Below are 24,398 nucleotides of genomic sequence, written 5' to 3' on the forward strand. Positions count from 1 at the left end.
ACAGCTCTTCCATTCCGTCAGTCACTGGCAAGCCCCACCCCCATGCCTCGACTTCGCAGCTGTTCGCTGGACCCAAGCTCCATCCTAACGACTTGGCCCCCAAGCCTAGAGTCCACCTTGGCCCCACCAAGGTCCTGGGCTTTCCTCCAGGTCCCACCTCTATCCGCCCCACCTCCACTCGATTGACCCCGCCCCCAGGTTAGGTCTCCGGCCCCGCCCGTAAGCACAAGCCCCATTCCGCAGCCCCGCCCGCCCTGGACCAGGTTCTGCCCCTAGGTTAGGCCTATGGCCCCGTACACAAACACACGCCGCACCCACTCTGGGCCGGGCCCAGAGTAGCTCAAGCCCCGCCCCCAGTCCTGGGCCTAGCCCGTATTCCCAGGCCCAAGTTCCACCCCGTTCACCGGCCCCGCCCTCAGGCTTTGGCCCAGTCACCACCCTCCGCCTCACTCCTAGCACCCTAGGCCCCGCCCCACCTGCCCTCCCAGGCCGGCTCTCTTCCGACCTGTCTGGCTTAGAACCGCTCTGCCGCACAGCCGCAGAACCGACGCCCGCCCACTTTCGGAGGCCACGACCATAGAGAGGCCACCCTGGCCAGAGTGACGACGGCCAACGAGACCCAGGGGCTAGAACGCCTGGCGAGGAAGGCGGCTGTCTCCATGACAACCAAACTTCGCTAGCCTCCCAGCTCCCCAGTCCTATCCCTGCCGGCGATTAGGAAACACGTGCGTCCCTCAGCCAAGAGGCTTGGCTCACGGGCGCTCCCGGCTCAAGCCCTAGATGGAAACCAGAATTCCTACCCCGGGGGACTAGCAACTCTCAGTTCACATTCAGGGCCTACCTGTACTGGGTTCTTGCCCCAGCTTATTCTAAATCCAATCCCCAAAGCCTCTTCGGCCTCCAGGGACCTGGGGAGTACTAAACTCACAGCCTAGGGGCCCCAGAATATCCAACCCCTACCTCAGTCTTAAAGATATATTCCAATGGACTTCCCTGGTGGCACAGTGGTTAAGTATCTGCCTGCCAGTTCAGTCGACACGGGTTCGAGCCCTGGTCCGGGAAGATCCCACATGCCGCGGAGCTGCTGAGCTCCTGCGCCACAACTACTGAGCCTGCGCTTTGGAGCCCGCGAGCCACGGCTGCTGAGCCCACGTGACAAAACTACTGAGGCCTGTGTGCCTAGAGCCCGTGCTCCTCAGCAAGAGAAGCCACCGCAATGAGAAGCCCACGCACCACAGCAAGGAGTGGCTCCCAGCAACTAGGGAAAGCCCGCGCTTAGCAACGGAGACCGAACGCAGCCAAAAATAAAAAATATAAATAAATAAAATTTTTTAAAAAAAGATACATTCCAAGGACCCAACTAATCGCAAATCCATATCCCGAAATCTTGTCAGTTAAGTCTCACCGCAGCAGCCCAGGGAGGGCAAAATTCACACACCAGTTCCCTACCCTTCCACAGGAACTCCACAGAGTCCCTTATTTGCATCCCAAGGTCCTAAATACTCACCTAGAGACCCTAAAGCCCTCCCCTTGATCAGGTGCGGGCCAGTGCTGGCCTCGCTGCCCACCACCCTGTTCCCTGGCTGACCTGGAGCCGCTCACAGACCCTCAGGCTTTGGCTGCTCTGTCGAGGGTTACCAGAGCTCAGGCAGTAGGTGGGCAGCGACAGTGAGTACAAGACAGAGGACTCCCCTCCGGGGCTTCTGCTTCTGCAGACTCCTGGGACCTGCTCTGACTGCGTTGTGCCCATGTGGGCTTCTGCTTTGGCTCCTTCTCTCCAAGCTCCCCTTTCCTCTGCCCCTCTGCGCACCCCACCCTGCTTGTTTTCTGCACAGCTTGGCCGACCTTCTCAGCACTCTCCTTGGGAGGCGGCCAGGGCCTGCTTCCAGCACCATTTAGAGGACAGGACCGGGCAGGCGCTCCCCTACACACACACACACACACACACACACACACACACACACACACATCCCACACGCATGCTGCCATTGGTCCCTGCGGGCCACCTAGGGTGGGTAAAATGGAGACGAGGAGGCAGATCCGGAGGACAGGCCCAGAGCCAGTCACTGGTCCCCTACTTTCTCAACCGGGGGTCAGTGGAGTCAGGAATGCCCAGTAACTACAGTAGCACTCTTATCCTGCCAGGTAGCACTATTGTGATCACCCCATTTTACAGGTAAAGAAACTGAGGCCTGGAACTGTCACTCTAGCTGGAGATTCATTCATTCACAAATGTGGGCAGAGAGCTTGCTCCCCTTCCTCACCCTCTTCCTCCCCTTTCACTCTTCCTTAAACTTCTCCTTCCTCTTCTCCATCTTGCCCTGATTCCCCCTACTTCCCCCCTTCCTCCCTCTCTCCCCCTCCCCCTTCTCCTTCCCCTCTTCAAGGCCCCCCCTTAGCCTTCCTCCACTTCCCCTTTGCTCACCTTCTTCCCCTCCTCCACCCACTCCTCCTTCCCCTTCCCCCCTTTCCTCCTCCCCACTACTCCTCTTCCCCTTCTTCCTCCATTCTCCTGCCTTCCCTCCTCCTCCCTTCTTCCTCTTTCTTCTTCCCCTCCCTTCCTCCCCTTCCCCCTTTCTTCTCTCTCTTCCTCCCTCCATCTGACCAAGTTTACTGAGCCCTGACGAAATAGTACACGTGGGGTCTTCCCTGGTGGCGCAGTGGTTGAGAGTCCGCCTGCCGATGCAGGAGACGCGGGTTCGTGCCCCGCTCCGGGAAGATCCCACATGCCGCGGAGTGGCTGAGCCCGTGAGCCATGGCTGCTGAGCCTGGGCGTCCGGAGCCTGTGCTCCGCAACGGGAGAGGCCACAGCAGTGAGAGGCCCGCGTAATGCAAAAAAAAAAAGTACACGTGGGACTTCCCTGGTGGTCCAGTGGTTAAGACTCTGTGTTTCCACTGTAGGGGGCACTGGTTCCATCCCTGGTCGGGGAACTAAGATCCCAAATGCCGCGCACAGAGATACTCTTCTCCTCAGTTAGCAATCCCCAAATCCCCAAAAAGGCTCTGCAAACCCAACTCTTTCTTAAGGTAGTGCCAGTACTCCAGCGGAGGGACCACTTCCCCGGCACTGACCTTGGCTGTTTTCAGTGATCAATGATCCCTTTTTACCCCTGTTTATCCTTTATTTATCCCTTTACATAGGGGCTTCCCCATACCCCCCAGGGACATCACACAACACATGGCAGCTTTCGCCCTGTTACCTTCCTAAGATCTGAAAAATTCCCAATTCCAAAAACGTAACTGTCCCCAGGGATTCCAGATGACTGGTTAAGGAACGGTCCTATCCCTGTTTCACAGGAGGGGAAACTGAGGCCTGGACAGGGGGACAGAACTCAGCTTTCAGGGCCAAAGCAGGCTCTGAGTCTCTCCAGTTGGGTGGCCTTGGGCAGGTCACCTCTCCCCTCAGCACACTGGTCGCCCTCTGGGTGGTAACACCCACCTCCCCCGCGCTCGCGCTGTGCAAAAAGGCTCACAAGGGGCTTCTGGTCTGTAGGGTAAGCAGGCACACAGTAGGTGGGGGGCACAGAATGATGGGTATCTCCCTTCCCCGGCTGACCACATGGGTCTGCAGGCCACAGCAAAGGGAGTTCTTGGAACTTTCTGGAAGAGCAAGAGAAATGAAGCACACGTTGAAATAAAATAACCGGAAGATCAAAGCATGGGAATTGCACTATCAGAAGAACATGAGCACCGTGTGGGAGGGAGCCGTTTCTCTGCGCCAAATTCAAGTGCCCACTACAGTAGGGGTATTAGTTTATTGGGGCTGCCATAACAAAGTACCACAAACTGAGTAGCTTAAAACAACAGAAATGTATTGTCTCCCAGTTCTTCCTGAAGCCAGGAGTCAGAAATCAAAGTGTCAACAGCCTCATACCCTCTAAAAGTTCCAGGGACCCTTCCCTGCCTCTTCCAACTTCTGGTGGCTCCAGGCATTCCTTGACTTCTGGCCATATCACTCCTATCTCTGCCTCTATCTTCACATGGCCTTCTCCCTGTGTGTCTGTGTCCTCTCCTCTTCTGCCTCTTATAAGGACACTTGTCATTGGATTTAGGACCTACCTAGATAATCCAGGATGATCTCATCTTGAGATCCTTAATTTAATTACATCTGCAAAGACTCTTTTCCAAATAAGGTCACAGTCACAGGTTCTGGGGGTTAGGGCTTGGATATATCTCTTTAGGGGCCACCAGTCAACCCAATATAAGCAGGGTAACCAGTTAGAGCGGTGATTCTCAACTAGGGGGCAATCCTGCTCCTTTGGACACTTGGTGACACCTGGAGACATTTTTAATTGTTACAACGTGAGACTGGGTGTGGTGGGGATAGGGGTGTTATGGCATCTAGTGAGTAGAGGCTAGGGATGCTGCTAAACGTCCTGCAATGTCCAGGACAGCCCCACACCACAGAGAATGACCTGGCTCCAACTGCAAGGGGGCTACAGTTTGGAAATTCTGGGATAGTTGAAAGGCCCAGTTAAGTTGGAATGGACTCTGCAGCCTGACAGACGTCATTTGCTGGGTGATTTCTCCCAGGCTCTGTGCTTCACCTGCAAAAGGGAGTAAAACCATACAGGCCTTGTAGGGCTGTTCTGAGCACACAAGCCTGGCACCTATGTTGACCTGAAAAATAAAAGTTATTTTACCAGCAAAGATGGGTTTATGGGGAAACAGCATGGAATTACAATTCAGGACAAGCAACCTACAGCGAAACCCATAGACAAGTCCAACAACAACAATGACAACAAAAAGGAGAGGAACATTATTTTATAAAGAAAAAGGAGGGGGGCTTCCCTGGTGGCGCAGTGGTTAAGAATCCACCTGCCAATGCAGGGGACATGGGTTCGAGCCCTGGTCCGGGAATATCCCACATGCCATGGAGCAACGAAGCCCATGTGCCACAACTACTGAGCCTGCGCTCTAGAGCCCACGAGCCACAGCTACTGAGCCCGTGTGCCTAGAGCCTGTGCTCCACAACAAGAGAAGCCCACCCAACGCAATGAAGAGTAGCCCCCACTCGCCGCAACTAGATAAAGCCCGCACACAGCAACGAAGACCCAACGCAGCCAAAAATAAATAAAAATTAAAATAAAAAAAATTACTTAAAAGGAAAAAGGAGGAAGCTGAGAGGCATTGTTTGGAAGGAAAATCCACTGGAGAAAAGTGAGTGTTCAGGGTGATGAGAGTTTCTCATTGGCTGAGTTCCTGGGGTAGTTGATTTTCTGTAGGAGATGCGATGTACATCCTTTCTTCTGGTGCCTGTAATTGGTGATTCCTTACTATTGATGATTCTTCTGTTGGAGCCTGTAATTGACAGTTCTTCCTATAATTGACCTTAAGTAATACTACATGAGAGCTCCCCCTCTGGCCTCCCAACTCCATTTTTGTGAGGTTTCCTTTTATTTTCGTACCTTGTAAACATCTTAGAAGAGTTCTCCATTGTTGAGATAATTTTGCTTTCAGTAATCTCTTGAATTCACAGTAAGTTGGGACTTCCCATGGTTCTGGCAGAGAGAGGAAAATCTAACCAGGAAATATTAAACGGAATTGAAACCGCACACCTCAGATGGGACTCCAACCCACAGTCTCTGGCAGATGGGACTTGAACCCACAATCTCCCAGCTGAAACTTCACGCCTGGCCTCAGGGCTTACTGAAGTTCTTGTGTCTTGGTGCAGAGAGAATTCAACGAGAGGCAAAATGATAGGTAAGAAGTGGGGTGGTTTTCTGGGGGGCTGCGCCAGTCTTAGCTGCGGCATGAGAACTTCTTAGTTGCGCGGCATGCCGGCTTCTTAGTTGCAGCACGCGGACTTCTTAGTTGCGGCATCCATGTGGGATCTAGTTCCCCGACCAGGGATCGAACCCAGGCCCCCTGCATTGGGAGTGCGGAGTCTTACACTCCGTACCACCAGGGAGGTGCCAAGAAGTGGATTTAATAGTATAGGACTCTTGTGAAGGATACAAGCAGGCAGGCAAGAGAGCTCTGCTGTCCTGAGAACAAAAGTGGCTACATTTTCATAATCAAAGAAAAAGTAGGTAGGGAAGAAGATCCCCTTCTTCCTCATTCTTGGGTAGATGTCAAGGCTTACCTCATTAGCTCCTTCTTTAAGCTTGTATGGTCTAACTGGGACTGTCATGGCGCTACTTAAATCATATGTATTGGGTTGGCCAAAAATTTCGTTCGGATCTTTCCATAGCCTCTTACAGAAAAACCAGAACGAACTTTTTGGCCAACCCAATATATTAGTAAAAAGGTGGTAACATATACTAAGATATGCTAGTTCATCTCAGGTTTCAGTATAATGTCACCTTTCCCCTAGTTTCTTTCACCTTTCCCCCAGTTTCTTTCACCTTTCCCCCATATTCCTCTGTAAGCTACGTGCAGGAATGCAGTTTTACAGGGCAGGTTATCTTACAGACCTCACAAAGCCAAATGCAGGTCTTGTATCCATTTTTTCTGTGGTAGTGGCCTAAGTAAGTGTTTAGTTTCAAAATGTTCTGATTGTTTAGCTGACAGATGACCTGGGCATTTCCTGGTTGGTGTCTGGTTTACAGTGATCTCCTGAAGTCCCTCTCTATCTATCTTCCCCTAGTGGGATTTCTAGCTGTGTAAGTATCTTACTCTCTCCCTATCAGAATGAAAGGTGGACCCATCAGGGATGGGCCCACTCACAAAGCCTTGACAAGGTAGGTTAAACTCCTGAGAATGAGGATTTTGTGGTTTTCTTTTTTATTGTTTAAAGCTAATACTAAGTTTCTTTCCGTCTCTCACATCTCCCTAGGTCCAGAAAAGTCCTCAAGACCTGGTGTTCTGGTTACCTATTGCTGTATAACAAATCACCCCAAACTGAGTGGCTTCATACAAGGCTAATCAACTATTTCTCAGGATCCCATGGGTTGCCTGTGAGACAGGCTGGGACCTGGGACCTGGGACGCTTTGCTGCAGTGCTTGCACCTGGACAAAAGTCTCCTCAAGCAACAAAATATTAGTACAAAGAAACTATAAGGGACTAAAAAGAACTGCTTGCACGCACAGTTGGGGCAAACTATGGACAAGATACAAAAAGACCAAAAAACCCCAACTGCCACTTCTGAAGACCTGGGAGCAAAAGCAGGGTACTGAGCATGCCCCCTGCACACACCACCACCAGAGGGGTGGGCATACCACCAAAGCCGCCCCTCCGGCCCAACCCCTGGACACACCCCTCCCCTCACCCCGTATAAGGAACCAGCTCGCCCCCACTTCAGCAAGCAAGCCAGCCAGGGAAACTGTTACTTGTTCTGCAAGTAGGGGCCTGCAGCAGGGCCCCAGTAAAGCCTTGCCTGAACTTCTTGTCTGGCCTCTGATCAATTTCTGTTGATTAAGGAGGCCAAGAACCCTGGTCAGTAACACCTGGGCGGTCCCTCTGCTGGTCTCACCTGGCACAGTCACTGTGCTACATTCTGTCAGTGGCTGGGCTGGAAGATCACACGTGTGGCAGTTGGTGCTAGCTGTTGGCTGGGCATCTAGCTCTCTTCCATGTGGCCTCTCAACCAATAGGCTAGAACAGGTCGCAGGCCAAATCCTGCACACTGTGGGCTAAGAATGGTTTTTACATTTTTAAACGGTTGAAAACAAAATCGAAAGATTGATGTCTCACGACATATGAAAATCCTATGAAATTCCAATTTCAGTGTCTGTACACAGAGTTTTATTGGAGCCCAGACACATAAATTAATTTACATATTGTCTAGAGATGCTTTTGCACAATAAGAGAATTCAAAGTTGTAGCAGAGACTCTATGGCCTAAAATATCAAAAATATTTACTCCCTGGCCCTTTACATAAAAAGTTTGCCAACCTCTGGGCTAGATCAGCTTCCTTACATGGGGCGTCTGGAGGCCACATTCCAAAAAAGTGAAAGTGGGAGGTGAGAATAAGGCTTATCCTGTGAACTCACACCTTCCACCACATTCTATCAGTCAAAGCAAGTTAGGAGCCGACCTGGCTTCAAGGAGAGGAGAACTAGTTCCCAGCGCTTGGTGGGAGAGGGCTGTAAAATATTGTGACCATGATTTTCACCCTTACTCACCATGGAATCTTAAGGTGGGCTGTTCAGACAGAATTCAGGAGGGCAAAGGGAAGAAAAAAAAGTTTATTCTTATTAATTTCTAACTGGAATTTAGCATGTTTTCTCATGTCCTATCAAAGCAGATATTGGGGGCTTCCCTGGTGGCGCAGTGGTTGAGAGTCCGCCTGCCGATGCAGGGGACACGGGTTCGTGCCCCGGTCAGGGAGGATCCCACATGCCGCGGAGCGGCTGGGCCCGTGAGCCATGGCCGCTGAGCCTGCGCGTCCGGAGCCTGTGCTCCGCAACGGGAGAGGTCACAACAGTGAGAGGCCTGCGTACCGCAAAAAAAAAAAAAAAAAAAAAAGGGCAGATATTGGCCAGCTCTGTGACTTTGTCACCAGTGTAAATCAAAGATAATTTCACAGGACATCCTGGCCATGGCAGGCAGACACCTTGAAATATCATTTATGCTCATCTCGACTTAGAAATCACAGCTATTAATTAGTCGGGCCCTGTGACTTAGGATTACCGAATACATTCATGAAGAAGCACGTATCTTTTTACATCACAATTTAACAAAATATTTTCACACCAGTATGTCAGTCTGTGTTTTTAATGCCTTAGCAGCTGTCTGCTGAGACAGGCCCATGAGCAGCTGGCCCCCTGCCCTCAGAGGCAGCAAAGAATCAGGTCGAGGTTAGGCAGATTAGTGAGGTTCTAAACTGGCCTCCTAAAAATTCCTAATCCTGGGACAGCAGCCAGCCAGCAGGCTCGGGGTCACACAAGGTCCTTGCGCCCTGTCTCCAGCACCCAGACAGGGTTGCCATGGCCTGCCTGTTCTCTGGCCGTGTCCTGATCCGAAACAACAGTGACCAGGATGAGCTGGACACGGAGGCTGAGCTCAGCCGCCGGCTGGAAAACCGACTGGTGCTGCTGTTCTTTGGTGCAGGCTCGTGCCCGAAGTGCCAGGCCTTTGCACCCATCCTCAGGGACTTCTTTGTGCGGCTCACGGATGAGTTCTACGTGTTGCGGGCAGCCCAGCTGGCCCTGGTGTACGTGTCCCAGGACTCGACAGAGGAGCAGCAGGACCTGTTCCTCAGGGACATGCCCAAGAAGTGGCTCTTCTTGCCCTTCGAGGATGACCTGAGGAGGTGAGGTGAGAGGAGAGGTCAGGGAGGGCTTCCTGGAGGAGGGGCTCTTTCTGCTGAAAGTGAAGTATTTGTTTACTGACCTATCTGTTCCATCTGAAGTTGATGAGCACCCTCTGTGGGCCAATCAGAACAGAGAACTGGGGGGAGGGGCAGGGGAAGGGTACATATGCCCATTTCCATCCAGCTCCCTGGGGAGTTTACAACCTGGGAAGGGGGGAGCACAAACGTGAAACAAAGACTCAAACACTCAGATAAATACATAATAAAGAACTGCAGTAGTTCCCAAGGACAAAGGGAGGATGTCATGTGAAAATATCATGGGGAGACCTTGCTGAGATTTGGGGGTCAGGGGATGCTTCCCAGAGGAAATGGCTTTAAAGAGAGACACCCCCCCACACACACCAAGGACAAGGAGGATAGGAGGGTAAAGAGTGAGGAAAGGGAAGGGTTTCCAGGCAGAGGACATAACCCAGACAAAGGCTCGGAGGATTTTAGAGAAAGAACAGCCAATTCAGGGAACAGTAATACCAGGAGTAAGAAGGCAGCTTGTGGAGCAGCGCCCCAAATGCCACCTAATGAGTGTGGATGTGATCCTCAGAGTAGCTGGGAGCCATGGAGGGCACTGGAGCTGAGAGAGAGAGATGGTTGAGCTCAAGCTGTCCAAGGAGCTGCCCAATAAACTGTGTGATCGTTTGTGGCTATTTGCAAACTTTCCCCTTTTCAACAGTGAGACTTTCATTCTTTTTATTTATTTATTTTATAAATTTATTTATATTTTATTTCCTTATTTTTGGCTGTGTTGGGTTTTTGTGGCTGTGCGCAGGTTTTCTCTAGCTGCGGCGAGCAGGGGGCTACTCTTCGTTTTAGTGCCCGGGCTTCTCATTGCGGTGGCTTCTCTTGTGTTGGAGCACGGGCTCTAGGTGTGTGGGCTTCAGTAGTTGTGGCATGCAGGCTCAGTAGTTGTGGCTCACGGGCTCTAGAGCGCAGGCTCAGTAGTCGTGGCACACGGGCTTTGTTGCTCTGCGGCATATGGGATCTCCTCAGACCAGGGCTTGAACCCGTGTCCCCTGCATTGGTAGGCGGATTCTTAACCACTGCGCCACCAGGGAAGTCCCTCATTCTTTTTAAGCCCCAATGTTTTTACTATGAAAAGTTTCCTGCAAGCCGTGTGACATGGCCAAAGGAAAAAAAAAAGAAAAATTTCAAAGATACCAAAAAGTTGGAAGGAGCACACAATGAAACCCTTGGGCATTTTTGCCATTTGCTTTATCTCCATGCACGTGGAGTTTGTGCTGAACCATTTCAAAGTGAGTTGCAGACTTTGTGACATTTTACTGATGTCATCAATTTTGTTACAAAACTTAGAAGTTTCTGGTCATGGAGACCTTCATCCCCACCCAACATTATCAGAGTTGGCACACTTGCTCACTCCCACAGCCTTCTGCAGCTGAGGAGGGTCTTTTCCCCAAATGGTGAACATTTCCCTCCCCTGGGGGAAGAAATGCCAGCTGTAAGGGCATCATAGCCAAACACTGACCTTGTTTGAGGCAGGGTCCTCTCAACAAAACCTTCACCCAGGCAAGTATCCAGACAGAGTGAGCGAGTCCCCACCCCCTACCCCTCCCACACACAGGGTCGCCAGATAAGATACAGGACACCCAGTTGAATATAAATTTCATGTAACAATGAAGAATTTTTGAGTATAACTATGTCCCACGTAATGCAGGAACATACTTATAAAAAATTATTTGTTGTTTACATGAAGTTCAAATTCATTCACACAGGGTGTCCTGTATTTCTAGTTGCTAAGTCTGGCAACTTACTCCTGTGGGATTTTGCAAGTATCAGTACTATGTGTCTCTGTAAGGAGGCCTGGAAAAGGGCCACCCAAGAACCCCGTGGGTGGAAGTTAAGAATCATGGGTGATGGGCCCAGTCTGGTAGCCTACTTGACTTCATGATGACTGTGTGGGGTTTTAGCCTAGATGGGAGATTTGGTCTAGGGGTCTCCTGTGGATGGCTTTTCACTGGCTGTCTCTCATACAGAAAACAAAATCAAAAACTCCTTACCATGGCCCTGCAGGGCCTTTATGATCAATGCTGCACTCCAATCTCCCTCTGACCTTCAGGCTTTTGCACCAGCTGTGCACTCTGCATGGGAAAACTTTCCCCAGTTCTCCCCTTCCTCTTCCTGCAGATTTCAGCTCCAGGGTCACCTCCTTAGAGAGCTCCTCTCTGACCATAAGTCCTTTACTCAGTTTAGTATCTCTTTATGAAATCTGTCAGTGTTTATTCATTCATCCCACACACATTTCCTGAGCATCTACTCTGTGCCCGGCACTGTTTCAGGCACTGGGGACACTCGTGAATAGGACAGAAATCCGTGTCCTAGTGAAGCTACTTTCTATTGTGGGAGAAAATGACAAACAGGAGAAATAAACTATGCAGTGTGTTGGATGCTGAGAGCCGCACATCAGCAGAGAGAAAGAGAGGCGTTGAGATTTAAGCTTAGGTGTCTGCAGCATACAGGGTCTTAATCCGCAGATGTCTGGGGAGAGTGCTCCAGGCAGAGGACATGGCCAGTGCAAAGGCCCTGTGGTGGGAGCATGTCTGGGGTGTTGGAGCCAAAGCCCGGAGGCCAGTGTGGCCTGGCCTGTTCTGGTTCCAGGGCATCCCCAGAGGCCGGCATGGGACAGTGCACACAGAAGGCGCTCAGTAAGTACTGGGAGAAGGGATGTGGGGCTCCTCCGCATAGGGTCAAGGATGAGGGTCCGACCGGACTGACCTGCCCGCCCCGCAGGGACCTCGGGCGCCGGTTCTCCGTGGAGCGCCTGCCGGCGGTCGTGGTGCTCAAGCCGAATGGAGATGTGCTCACGCTCGACGCGGCCGACGAGATCCGGCGCCTGGGCCCTGCCTGCTTCGCCAACTGGCAAGAGGCGGCTGAGGTGCTGGACCGCAGCTTCCTACTGCCAGAGGACCTGGAAGACCCCGCGCCACGGAGCCTCACCGAACCACTGCGCCGCCGCAAGTACCGAGTGGACCCGGCTGCGCGGGGCTTACGAGGCCTGGGTAGAGGGGGCGGCCCCGGGCAGGAGGGCGGGGCCGAGGGCGGGTCAGTGGGGCTGTTCTGACCCCTGGAGGGGTGGACCGGACTGGGGGTTCCATGATGAAACCCCCAAGAGGAGGGCGGGGGCGGGGCCGGGGCGGAAGCGAGCTGTTCTGATCCCTTTGGTGGGAGAGAACAGACAGGGGCGGGTCTATGAGGAGTCCTTCCCCCCTCCCGGGGTGGGTGGGGCTAGGGGGTGGGGTCTGCTCTGAACCCTCCGGTAGGAGAGAACAGACAGGCAGGGGCGAGTCTGTGATAAGCCCTCATCCCACCCCCACCACCTCCCGGTAGTGGGCGGGACCGGGGGGCTGTTCTGAGGCCCCATGGTGGAAGGCTGACGGTTAGAGCAAGCAGAATCTCTGATGAGCCCCAGCGGGTCGGGAAGTGGGGGCGGGGTGAGGTGAGGGGACCATTCAGAGTTCAGGCCAGGAGGAGGGAGGGGACGTAGCGTCAGGCCGGAGCCGCGGGCTGGGGAGGCGGCCTGTATTCTGAGCCCAGCCCGAAGAGCAGAGGGGCGGTGAGGGTGGAGCTGCTCTGAGCTCCCCGGATGCAGAGTAAAGGCCGAGAAGTGGGGAGCAGGAAGGGTCTTTTTGCGGCCCACTCTCCACACCCTCAGGATTGATCGAGGGCGAGGGGCTGTGTAATGAGATGGCGGGGGAGAAGCAGCGCGGGACCTGAGGTAGTTCGGACGCCCCCACCCCCGCCACAGGTGGAGGGTGAGACCTAGCGCAGGGCCGATGACGGAGGTTTCTGTGTGAGGCCTCCCTACCCCCCCCCCCCCAGGACCTGGCAGACCCAGGACCTGTCTTGGTTCTCCAGCGGCATGTCTGAGCCTTCCGGCCGGGGTGGTGAAGCAGGGAGAGCTTTTCAAGGGCCTCTAGAAATATTTTTAAGGCTTGGGGACGAGGGGTGGTTACAAGTTCCAAAATGGGAAAATGCAAACTAAAATCAAATGATGGTGCTGAGAACGCTCGGCCCACCGTGCACTAAATGGCGTTGTTCACATGCTTCATGCGCAAAACGACAGCAACCCTTTAACAACAGATTTGCACGGGATGCAGTTCAATATTTGGTGCCGTGTGCGCTGGGTCCAGGACCTTCAGCGAGGGCTCAGAGACTCCCTGTCCCTGGTGAACCCTGAGGATTCACGAGGGAGACAGCAGAATATAGAAATCAAAAACTCTAGTCTGGAGCCCTTTCCCGGCTGTAGGACAGTCACCTCCCCTTTCTAAGCCTCCTTTCTTTCCTCTGGAAAATGACAATAAGGCAAGGTCCTACCTGGCAGGTCAGCCAAGGACCCAGAGCCGGAGCTCGCTCCGCGCACGAACCTCTTCATTTTGCCTCTGGCGCCGCCTGGCGGCGAGATGGGGAGGCGCGTCCTCGGGGCGGGGCCAAACATGCAAATGAGGTGCAGTCCACACCTGTTCCCAGTCTCCGGAAAGGGTGTGCTAGGAGGGCGGTGCGACTCCGGGATTTGGGAAGCCCTAGAGGCCTAGGGACTGGACAAGTGCCTCATTTCTTGCTCACCCCTAACCCGCAATCTCCAGGTGAGGAAATTGAGGCTCAGGTCGGTGATGCCACCTGCTCTGGTTCCAGACACATCTTGCCCTTCATGGACCTTAATTAGGCCTGTCTGTGAAATGGTTGTGTTAAACCCTGTGTGATAATGGCTCTTAAATTCTTAGGTCGCTGGCTCACCGACAGCCTTTAAAAGAAGTTAAAAAACATCCTTCCCGAGAGCAAACCACAGGACACACAACCCATCAATATCTTTACTATTATTTCAGCCAACACGGAATGAGAGTGGCCAGGTTTTGCCCCCTGGGCAGTGAGGTAGGGAAGTCCGCTCCCTGTCCTGTCGGGCTGTGTGATGTGGGCAGGTCACTGGCCGTCTCTGAGTCTCCCTCCTGGTAGATAGGGATCAAACCTCCCATCCCCATCTCTACTCCTGCTTGTCACAGCTAAGGTGAGGAAGGGACAGCTTGGCGTCTGGCCAAGGCAGACAAGATCACTCTCAGAGTGTCACCTACAGAGTGTTGCCAACTTACAGGTTAAATTTCCAAACTGAAGCCAGACACCCCCAAACCAGAGAATCACCCCCATATTCAAAGGGGGTGTCAGGTCGTGGTATCTGTGACACTACCCCCCCAGCCTCCATCAAATAATTGTGAAGTCTAAGAGAGGGCTGTAATGACCTTTGGCCATTGCATGGAATTGTCCCTTTATTTGGCTGGTTTAGTGTGTGTTTTCACTTCCTCCCCAGAAGGGCAAGCTGGACCTGCCTTTGTCACCACTGGGTCCCCAGAGCCAGGGGGGCACGGGTCCCCATCAATGTTTGTCGAATGAATAAATGCCACTATCTTACATCTGTATATCCCCAACAACCAGAACAGAGCAAGGACTCTGTTCCAAACAAATCACTGAGCCCCAGCTATCCCAATGTGAGACTTTTTCTTACCTGTAAAACATGGAAAATTCACTCAACTTTGGCGATGATGAAAAAGGCTGGGTGTGTTGGGCCAAAGCCTGGTGAATAAATGAATGAATAAACTGATTCCTGTTATAGATGAGGAGGCCCAGAGAGGTTAAGGGATTTACCGAAAGCCACACGGAAAAGGAAGAGGCCATCTGTTGCTGAAGGGTCACCCTGTTCTCTCCCCTAGGGTCATTTTACCCATCAGGCACTGGGCTGAGGGCTCAAGGCCCACAGACTTTTCCCAGAAGACCCCAAAATTTTGAAACCTGAAAAAAAATGGCTCCCCAAATTAGAGAAGAGACCTGGAAATTCAAAACCAGTGGGATCTATAACATTTCTGTGAAGCAATATAAAGCAGTGGGTGGGAGCCAGGCTGTCTGTGTTTGCTGTGTGACCTAGGGAGTTACTTAACCTCTCTGTGTCTCAGTTTCCTCATCTGTAAAGCCTAGGTGATGACTATGCTGTCTTTCAGGCCCAAATGCATTAAGACAGAGCCCTGCTTGCAGGAGGCCATGTCGACCTCATTCACTCTTATATTCTGGATCTATCAGGAATGTGTTAACTTTGAAACCATTTTCAGTTTTGATATTTCAAACTTTGCAAGAATTACAGAGCAGGAGTACAAAGCGATCCGTTCACTCATGCATGCAACAAGCATTTATTAAGGGCCTACTGTGTGCGAGGTGCAGACCCAGACACAAAGGGGACACAGCAGTGGACACTTGAAGCAGACATTCTGCGGTCTGGAGCAGCCACCCCTCCCCCACTACCGGGCCACACATAGTGGGAAAATTGTGCGCTGCCAGAGATGTAAAGTGCTACAGGAAAGCAAGAAGGAAAACAATCCAAATGAGTGAAGGATATGAAGAGACATTTCTCCAAAGAAGATACACAAATAGTCAACAAGGGCATGAAAAGACACCCTACTTCAGTGGTTATTATGGAAATGCAAATCGAAATTGCAATGAGATACCCATTCACACCCTGTAGAATGGTTATTTAAAAAAAAAAACAGAAAATAACAAGTGTTGGAAGGGAAATGAAGAAATTGGAAGCCTGGTGCACTACTGGTGGGAATGTAAAATGGTGCAACCGCTGTGGAAAACAGGCAGTTCTCCAATAAGTTAAATAGAGAGTTACCATATAACCCAGCCATTCCACTCTAGGTATAGACCCAAAAGAAATGAAAACAGGACTCAAACAAATCGTTGTATGTGCATGTTCAGAGCAGCAGTATTCACAATCGACAAAAGGTGGAAACAACCCAAATGTCCATCAACAGATGAATGAGTAAAGTAAATGTGGTCCACCCATACAATGGAATGTTATTCAGCCATAAAAAAGGAATGAGGCATGGGCATATATACACTACCAAACATAAAATAGATAGCTAGTGGGAAGCAGCCACATAGCACAGGGAGATCAGCTCGGTGCTTTGTGACCACCTAGAGGGGTGGGATAGGGATGGTGGGAGGGAGGGAGATGCAAGAGGGAAGGGGACATTTGTATATGTATAACTGATTCACTTTGTTATAAAGCAGAAACTGACACACCACTGTAAAGCAATTGTACTCTAATAAAGATGTTAAAAAAAAAAAAGGAATGAAGCACTGACACGTGCTACAACATGGATGGGCCTTAAAACCCTTATGCTCAGGGAAAGAAGCCAGACACAAAAGGCCACATATTGTCTGGTTTTCTTTATATGAAATGTCCAGAAAAGACAAATCCATAGAGACAGAAAGTAGATTGATTTGTGGTTACCATGGGCTGAGAGGGGGGAATGGGAAGTGACTGCTAATGGGGGAGGGGGGGTAATGGAAATTCCAGAACTAGATAGAGGTGATGGTTGCACAATGTTGTGTATGTACTAAATACCACTGAATTGTCCACCTTCTAATGGTTAATTTTTTTTTTTTTTTTTTTGCGGTACGCGGGCCTCTCACTGTTGTGGCCTCTCCCGTTGCGGAGCACAGGCTCCGGACGCGCAGGCTCAGCGGCCATGACTCACGGGCCCAGCCGCTCCGCGGCATGTGGGATCCTCCCGGACCGGGGCACGAACCCGTGTCCCCTGCATCGGCAGGTGGACTCTCAACCACTGCGCCACCAGGGAAGCCCCTCTAATGGTTAATTTTATGTCATGTAAATTTCACCTCAATTTTTAAAACTTAAAAATAAATAAATAATATCCCCCAAAATGTGCCGTGGGAAGAACAAAGGCTAGCAGCGAAGGACAGGTGTGCTGCTTGGGGAGGGGGTGCAGGAGGGCCTCTCTGAGGTGGCTGACGTTTCTGAAAAGGCTTGAAAGAAGGTGAGCAGAGGGGACATTCCAGCCAATTGCCGAATCCGCGGGGAGAGACCACATATCAGAGCGAATTATTTAAAAATTCGTTCAAGTTTCTTTTCTTTCTTAAAAGACAGCAATGAAACAGGTGCTTGGCGCAGCGGGAGGGGAAAATGGGGCACTTGAATGAGTTTATGGATCTGTGAGGCTCTCTGGATCCCGCCACTGCGCCCTTATCCCACGTGGGACCGCCTCCGCCCCTTCTTCGCCCCTCCCCTCTCCGGCCACGCCCCTCCAGAACTCTGAGGCCAGGAGCTGTCGCTCACAGAGAAAGAAAAGACTTTGTCTCAAGTTTTCCCAGAGCTTTCTCGTCCTCACCGCGACTGGCATCCTGAGCCCTCTGCGGCCCCGACAATATTCAGAACCCCCCCCTGCTGCCCCGCCCCCTCTGGACCGCCGAGGGCCCTCGGACGCCCCTCAACTCCCCTGCCCCCTAAAATCTCTTTGATTCCTCAATTGTCCCATAGGCCCGCAGGACCCCTCCATGGCCAGGTCGTACGGCGGCCGGGTGCTGGCCGCGATGATCCTTTTGGGCATCCCCGCGGCCGTGCTGGCGGCGCTGGGCGCGCAGCTGCTGTTCCAGCTGCAGGCGGGCCGCGCGGAACTTCGAGGACCGCGAATCGACGGGGTGGGCCCGGAGCTGGGCGCCGGCCCTGGGCTGCCGGAGGACGCGGCCGGGGCGCTGCTGCCGCTGGCAGCCGCGCTCGCCGCGCTCGCCCTGGTGCTGGGTCTCACCTGCCTGCTTCTCGCCGCGCTCTGCGGCCACCTGGGCGCCGAGATGGCGCGGGGACCGGGCCCCGGCAGGTAGGAGGACCGGCCCCTCTGCCCGGCTGGGGGCTGGACAAGCCCTTGGGAGCCGCTGCCCTTCTCTGGGCCTCAGGTTGGGGGAGAGCTTTCCTTCCTCACTCCCTCCATCCATCTTTCCCTTCCTCCTTTCTTCCATCCCTCCCTCCATCTCTTTCTCCTTCTCTCCATCCATCCCTCGCTCCATCCTATATTTGTTGAAAATTTACAGCAGGTACAACTACAGCTGGGACCCCCTTTTCAAAGATGTGGAAACAGGCTCAGAGAGGGCCTGGGGTCAGTTAGCCCCAGTGTTGATAGCGTTTGTCGTTTATGGAACCCTAAGCTCTAGGTACCCCCCACTTAATGTGGATTAGCACAGTGAAGCCCCCCTGGGTGGCTGGTGCTGTTATTATCTCCCTTTTTAACAGTGTGTTAAAAAGAGTTTGCTCTCTCTATGCTGCCAGGATTGGAAGGGGGTGGGCTGGATTTGAACTTGAATCTGGTAGAGCCAGAACATGTGCCCTGGCCCTGGGTGGGGTTCCTTGTCAGGCACCTGAGCTCGGGGATATGGGCACTGGACAGGGCGGCCGGCGGGTGCATGTGGAGTGAGGAACCTTTCTTGAGCCAAGGACTTGGCTGTCCCATATCTGAGTGTTTCCTTCCAGGATGCTGGGGGAGGGGAGCTGGGATCCTTGTCCAAGATTCCATGGATTTGAGCGGACGGGAAATTCCACCATTTGATCCCATCCGAACTGTGCACCCTCCATCTAAGAGTTCAAGGGGTGCTGAAAAGCATGCGTTCTGTCAGTTGACAAATATGTGTTGGGCACCTGCCGGGGGCTGAGCCGAGCATTGGGTATTGGTGACCCAGCAGGAACCAGGTGGACCTGGACCCACTTTCATGGGGACACAGATAATGAAGATACAAAACATATCAGTAATGTCAAATGGTGATGAATGCCGGAAATGGATGAAAATGGGGTGATGTGGTGCAGGAGGACAGGGTGGGGGATGAGATGGGACCATCAGGGGAGGTCTGTGTTGAGACTTGAGGGAGGAAAGGAGGCAGAAGATCTGGGGGACTGTGATCCAGGCAGAGGGAACAGCATGTGCAAAGGCCCTGGAGCAGGAATGAGTTTAGGGTGTTAGAAGGTGATAGAGGTGATTGGTGTGGCTGAAGGGTAGATATGGAAGATGAGGGCCAGGAAGTGAGTGGTACTGGATTTTTTTTTTTTTTCTGCATCCTGTGGCATGTGTGCTCTTAGTTCCCCAACCAGGGATTGAACTTGCCCCCCCTGCAGTGGAAGCACGGAGTCTTAATCACTGGACAACCAAGGAAGTCCAAGAGGTACTGGATTATATAGCGCTTCCTGTGCTGTGGTGAAGACCTTGGGTTTACTCTGACTGAGAGAGTTGTGAGCCAGGAGGGATGTGATCTGACTTAAGTTTGAAAGAACCCACTTAAGTTTGAAAGAACCCACTGTGGCCACTGTGCAGAAAAGGGGTCAGGAGGGGAGTTGGAAGGCAGTCCAGGGAGGAGGCCATTTCCGTGGTATTGGTGGGAGGTGAGTGATGATGGAAGCTCTCAGAGCTTCCTTTTCCTGATCTCACAGGACTGGAGAAGGGCATGCACACAGCGGAAGCACTTAGCAAGGGGCTGGGCTCAAAACTAAGTCCTCAATCCATGTCAGCTTTTGGGAATCTGTTTCTGTTGTCACTGATAACAAGTTAGCCTCAGTTTTCTCACCCCCAAATAAGCTTATGGTCTGTAAAATAATGGAGGTCAGATGTTTAGCAAGTGTCTGTACACAATAGCTGCTTCATTAGTGTTGGATGTTCGAATGGACTGATGTATATGGATGGGTTTTGGGGGAGGGGAATGGAATGGATAGTGACTGGATGGATGAATGGACAGATGGTTGGTGGATGGTGACTGGGAGATAGACGATGGATGGATGGGTGGGTGGGAGATGGATGGATGGATGGATGGCAGATGACAAATGGATGCATGGATAATGATGGATGTTTGAATAAATGGGTGGATGGATGAACAAAGCATGGTTAAATGGATGGATGGCTGTATGGTTGAATAATTGATGGGGATGGATGGATGGTAAAGGATGAATGAGTTGGGGGATAGATGAGTGGATGGCTAGTTCCTCACATAGATCTCCAGTTCCCCAAAACTGGACCACTCTCCCTACCTCTCCTCCCCAGCCTTATTCCACCAGCTCTGCCTCCTGAGCCCATTTTCTTCCTGCCCCCCTCCCTGCCAGGTCTGACTGGTTTCTCTATGACTGCCGCCTCCTCAGACACGTGGCCCTCGGCCTCTTCTGTTGTGGGGTCTCCGTCTACTTAGCAGGTACGTGCTCAGGATAGAACATGGGGTGTAGGGCCCTGGGTTGGGGTGACCAGGGGTAATAGCCCCACAACTGGGGTCAGCTCCAGAGGCAGCCTGCCTGTTTCACTCTTGGCTCTTACACTTTAGCCCATGGCTGGCATCTGATCCCAGTGGGGATTCCATAAATGGCAGTTGTCTTCAGAACACTTCTGATTCATCAGTTTTCTACATTTGCTTTGAATAAAAGTTTCCAAGTCCTTGGTGGTTTCTGGAGATAGTGTTTCACAGGTTGGCCTTAGCAAAAGCTGTTTTGCTCACAAGTATCTGAATGCAGCTCAAGAAGGGCTTAAGAAAAAAAATACACTTCATAAACCAGAAATGCAATTTTAAATCCCAAAACATGAAGCAGAGTAAAAACTAATAACCTGAGTGCCAGAAGGACACACTGCACTGTCTTTCCTTCCCCGACTTATAACTTTTCTTTGATCAACATTCTCTCACCCACACATGCTGGTAAAGGAATCAAATCATCACCTTTCTTAAAGAGACTCCTGACATCTTGTATTTTGTTCTAATCTTGAAAAATATGTTGCTGGTTCTGGAGACTCAGCGCTGAATCATACATAGATCCTTGGCAGCCCTATAAGCAACCTGTTTCACTGGAAGAAAAAAAAATCAGCTGACGAAAAACAAGGGATTTGCTATTACTGATTTTCCTTAGTACCACAATAGAGAAACCGAAGTTTACAAGATATATTTAAAAGATATATTTATGAGATATGAGCCTAGGGTTCATTGTGGGAATTTGTATGTACAGTGCAGTGAACCCTGCATAACTCTTGTTTGACTTCATAAAATGCTCTGGATTTTATTAAGTGTGGAACTTCCCTGGCGATCCAATGGTTAAGACTCTGCGCTTCCACTGCAGCGGGCGTGGGTTCATCCCTGGTCAGGGAACTAAGAACTAAGATCCCACGTGTCACGTGGCCAAAAACAAACAAAACAAACAAACAAACAAAAATGCTCGGGATGTGGGTTTTTTAAAAAGGAGAGTGGATGGAGTGACTCGTGTATCTGAAAAGATCAGGGGTTATTGGCCTCAGGTGTGGCTGGACCCAGGCACTCACATGAGGTCTTCAGAAATGCTTCTCACTTCATCTCATCACCTGCCATGCCCTGAGAAAGATGCCTGTCTCTGTAAGCGCTTTCAACACAATACCTATGACCTCAAGCCTTTACATAAGCCAACAAAAATGTTGGAGACTTGGAGAATAAAATATTCTTATTCTAAAATACAAGAAAACTCACAAAGGGCAAAAAAAGGTAACTATGTCAGCCTCATTAAGCATTAAATTAAGATTTGTTCAGCTCCCATTTAGATTCTTTTTGAGGATAGGTGACCTCACTCAGCAAGAATTCCTGAGCATGTCCAGCCAATCATTCATTCATTGCTAACCAGAGCCAAAATAATAGTTATAAAGATCTTTCAAAAGTGTTTAGAGCAGGAACTTCCCTGGTGGTCCAGTGGCTAAGATTTTGTGCTCCCAATGCAGGGGACCTGGGTTCAATCCCTGGTCAGGGAACTAGATCCCACATGCTGCAACTAAGACCCAGCACAGCCAAATAAATACATAAATAAAAATATTTTTTTAAAAATGTTTAAAGCAAAAAAAGTCCTTGGCCTCGCCTTAATATATCAGACATGATGCATTGTGGCATCTTCAAAAGCAAGAGTACAGAGCTGGAGAAAGCATTAAAACAGCCCACAAAGTGCCAAGAAGTCCTCCATCAGCTCTGGGCTTCTCTCCTACCAATTCCCTAACGGCTGCAGTTAGAAAATAACCCTGTCCTCATAGGCCAAGCAAAGGTCCCAGGGCTGACTCTGACTGGCTGAGCTTGGGTCATGTGATAGCCATGCACCAATCACTATAATCAGGGGAAGCAGTGCTCTGATTGGCCTAGGACCATACATGTCACTGATGCCAGAGTAGTGGGTCAGTCCTTCTAGACCAGTGACCAGGGTAGGGGTAGGGACTGGACCAGCACTTCTCAATGGGGGCTGATTCTGCCCCTGAGGGAACATTTGGCAATCAACATCTGGAGACATTTTTGGTTGTCATGATAGGGCAGGGGGAGGATACTACTGGTATCTGGTGGATAGAAGCTGCTAAATGTCCTACAATGCACAGGACAGTCCCCACCAAAAAGAATGGTGGTGCCAACTGGACATCGGACAGGGCAACAGAGAACCAGTACAGGTCCTCAAGGTCAGGTCGCCAACTGTCTTTTTTGTTTTTTAAGATTTTTTTAAATTAATTAATTTATTTTGGCTGCGCCAGGTCTTAGTTGCAGCATGTGGGATCTTTTTAGTTGTGGCATGAGGGATTTTTAGTTGCTGCTCCTTAGTTGTGGCATGCGTGTGGGATCTAGTTCCCTGACCAGGGGTGCAACCCAGGTCCTCTGCATTGGGAGGGCGGAGTCTTACCCACTGGACCACCAGGGAAGTCTCCGCCAACTGTCTTGTTGTTCAGATCAGCAAACTGAGGCCAGAGAGGGACTGTGATTCACTCAAGGTCAATCACAGAGATTCAGAAAGCCTGAGATCTGAGCTGTTTCAATCGTGGTAAAGTACACATAACACACAATTTACCATTTTATAGTAAAACAGATGTGATGATGATGTATTTGTCGGGTGTGAAAGGGTTAGATGAGTTAGTCTATGTGCCTATCATAATGTACAATTTTCTATAACTGCTCTCCATTTGGGGGAGCTCTCCCAGGGGTTGGAGAACAAACATTGAATAAGAGTCGTTTCCTTCCCCAGCACTGTCCATCTACGCCCTGCTTCTCTTCGAGATCGAGACGGGTGCAACAGCTGCCTCCATCCTTGGCTTGGGTGCTCTGGTCCTGGTGGCGGTGCTGACCCACACTCTACTCCGGGCTGCCCGGGCCACCCGCCGTGGCCTCCATGAGCTGTCCCCACCGCACTTTGAAGACGACCCTGTCTGCCCTGCTGAAGTCTCCAAGGCCAGCCCCAGGGCTCAGCCCCAGCAGGGTACCCATCACTGGACCCCCTACTCATCCTGCCCCAAACCTGGGGACTCCCTCAGATCCATGGTTACTGCCACAGCACCTGCAGCCATAGGGGGAGGCCGGGAGGGCAGCCTGCCTGCATTCCGCATGCACCGGACACTGTCTGCCAGTGAGGGGCACTGGGAAGAGGTCACGCATGAGATGCGCAGCATCCTGAGCCACAGGCCAGGGGGTTCGGGGAAGGACTCCACTCTGGTGTGAGCCCAAAGATCAAGGATAGAGACCTAGTGTCAGGCAGCAGGAAGAGGACTCTTGTAGAGATAGCTCCAGGCTCAACCACGGTAACAGTATAATTTGATTTCTCTCTCAGTTCACAGCATCCCTGACTTGTGACCTCAAGGTTGCCTCATGGCACAAAATGGCTGCCAGGGCTCCAACCTTTACCTCCTCACGCAGAGAGAAAGGCAGAGGCCAGGACTTCTCAGGAGATTTTGGAAGTTTTCCTGGGATGCCTTGGGACACTTCTGCTTATACCCTATTGGCCAGAACAGAGTCATGTGGCCACACTTCAATACAGATGAGACAAGGAAATGTAGCTGCCCAGAATGAATAAGATTCTGGTATAGGCAGGAGGGGAGGGGAGAGCTCAGGCAGCGTTTCTCTAAACATCTCCGTCCATTTTACAGATGAGGAAACCGAGGCCCAGAGAGGGGCAGTGACTCACCAAGGGTCCCACGGCCAGTATTGAGCATCAGAGCCAGGATTCGAACCCAGGTCCTGTAACCCCCATGCTGCTGATAGTGCAAGTCTCAGACTCTGCGACTCCTTCCGGGCTGTGAGCGTTTGAAACCTGTGTGTGCGGAGCTCAGAGCAGCCCAGGGCCATGGACGCACCTGGAGGCCTGGACCCAGACTCCTGGCTGTGGGCCTGTGGCTGAGGGCTTCACCGCTCTGTGTCTCAGTTTCCTGGTCTGTAAAATGGGAATGGAAGCGGTCCCTCTTCCTAAGGCTCTCGTGAGACTCCGTGTGAGCCATTCCTGGGGCCTGTGCATAGCAGGTCCTCAAGGCGTGTCAACCTGTGCTTCTGTCACTCGGGGTGCCTGGTAGCAGGAAAAGG

The 24,398-nt window shown here is 51.5% G+C and overlaps 2 protein-coding genes across 2 annotated transcripts; both read left to right on the forward strand.

The window, feature by feature from the left end:
- Window positions 1-8,503: 8,503 nt before the first annotated feature.
- NXNL1 (nucleoredoxin like 1) lies at window positions 8,504-12,980 on the forward strand (the record flags this gene model as incomplete). The annotated part of the gene is made up of 4 exons (XM_079701516.1): window positions 8,504-9,197; window positions 11,997-12,308; window positions 12,594-12,697; window positions 12,919-12,980. The coding sequence occupies exons 1-4, from the start codon at window positions 8,872-8,874 to the stop codon at window positions 12,978-12,980; spliced, it is 804 nt and encodes a 267-aa protein (XP_079557642.1). The 5' UTR covers window positions 8,504-8,871.
- Window positions 12,981-17,606: 4,626 nt separating this feature from the next.
- Window positions 17,607-23,543, forward strand: TMEM221 (transmembrane protein 221; the record flags this gene model as incomplete). The annotated part of the gene is made up of 3 exons (XM_079703017.1): window positions 17,607-17,926; window positions 20,185-20,270; window positions 23,074-23,543. 3 exons carry the CDS (start codon window positions 17,607-17,609, stop codon window positions 23,541-23,543), a joined length of 876 nt encoding a protein of 291 aa, XP_079559143.1.
- Window positions 23,544-24,398: the final 855 nt, after the last annotated feature.

Source organism: Hyperoodon ampullatus (assembly GCF_949752795.1).
Source record: "Hyperoodon ampullatus genome assembly, chromosome: 4".
NCBI classification, from domain to species: domain Eukaryota; kingdom Metazoa; phylum Chordata; class Mammalia; order Artiodactyla; family Ziphiidae; genus Hyperoodon; species Hyperoodon ampullatus.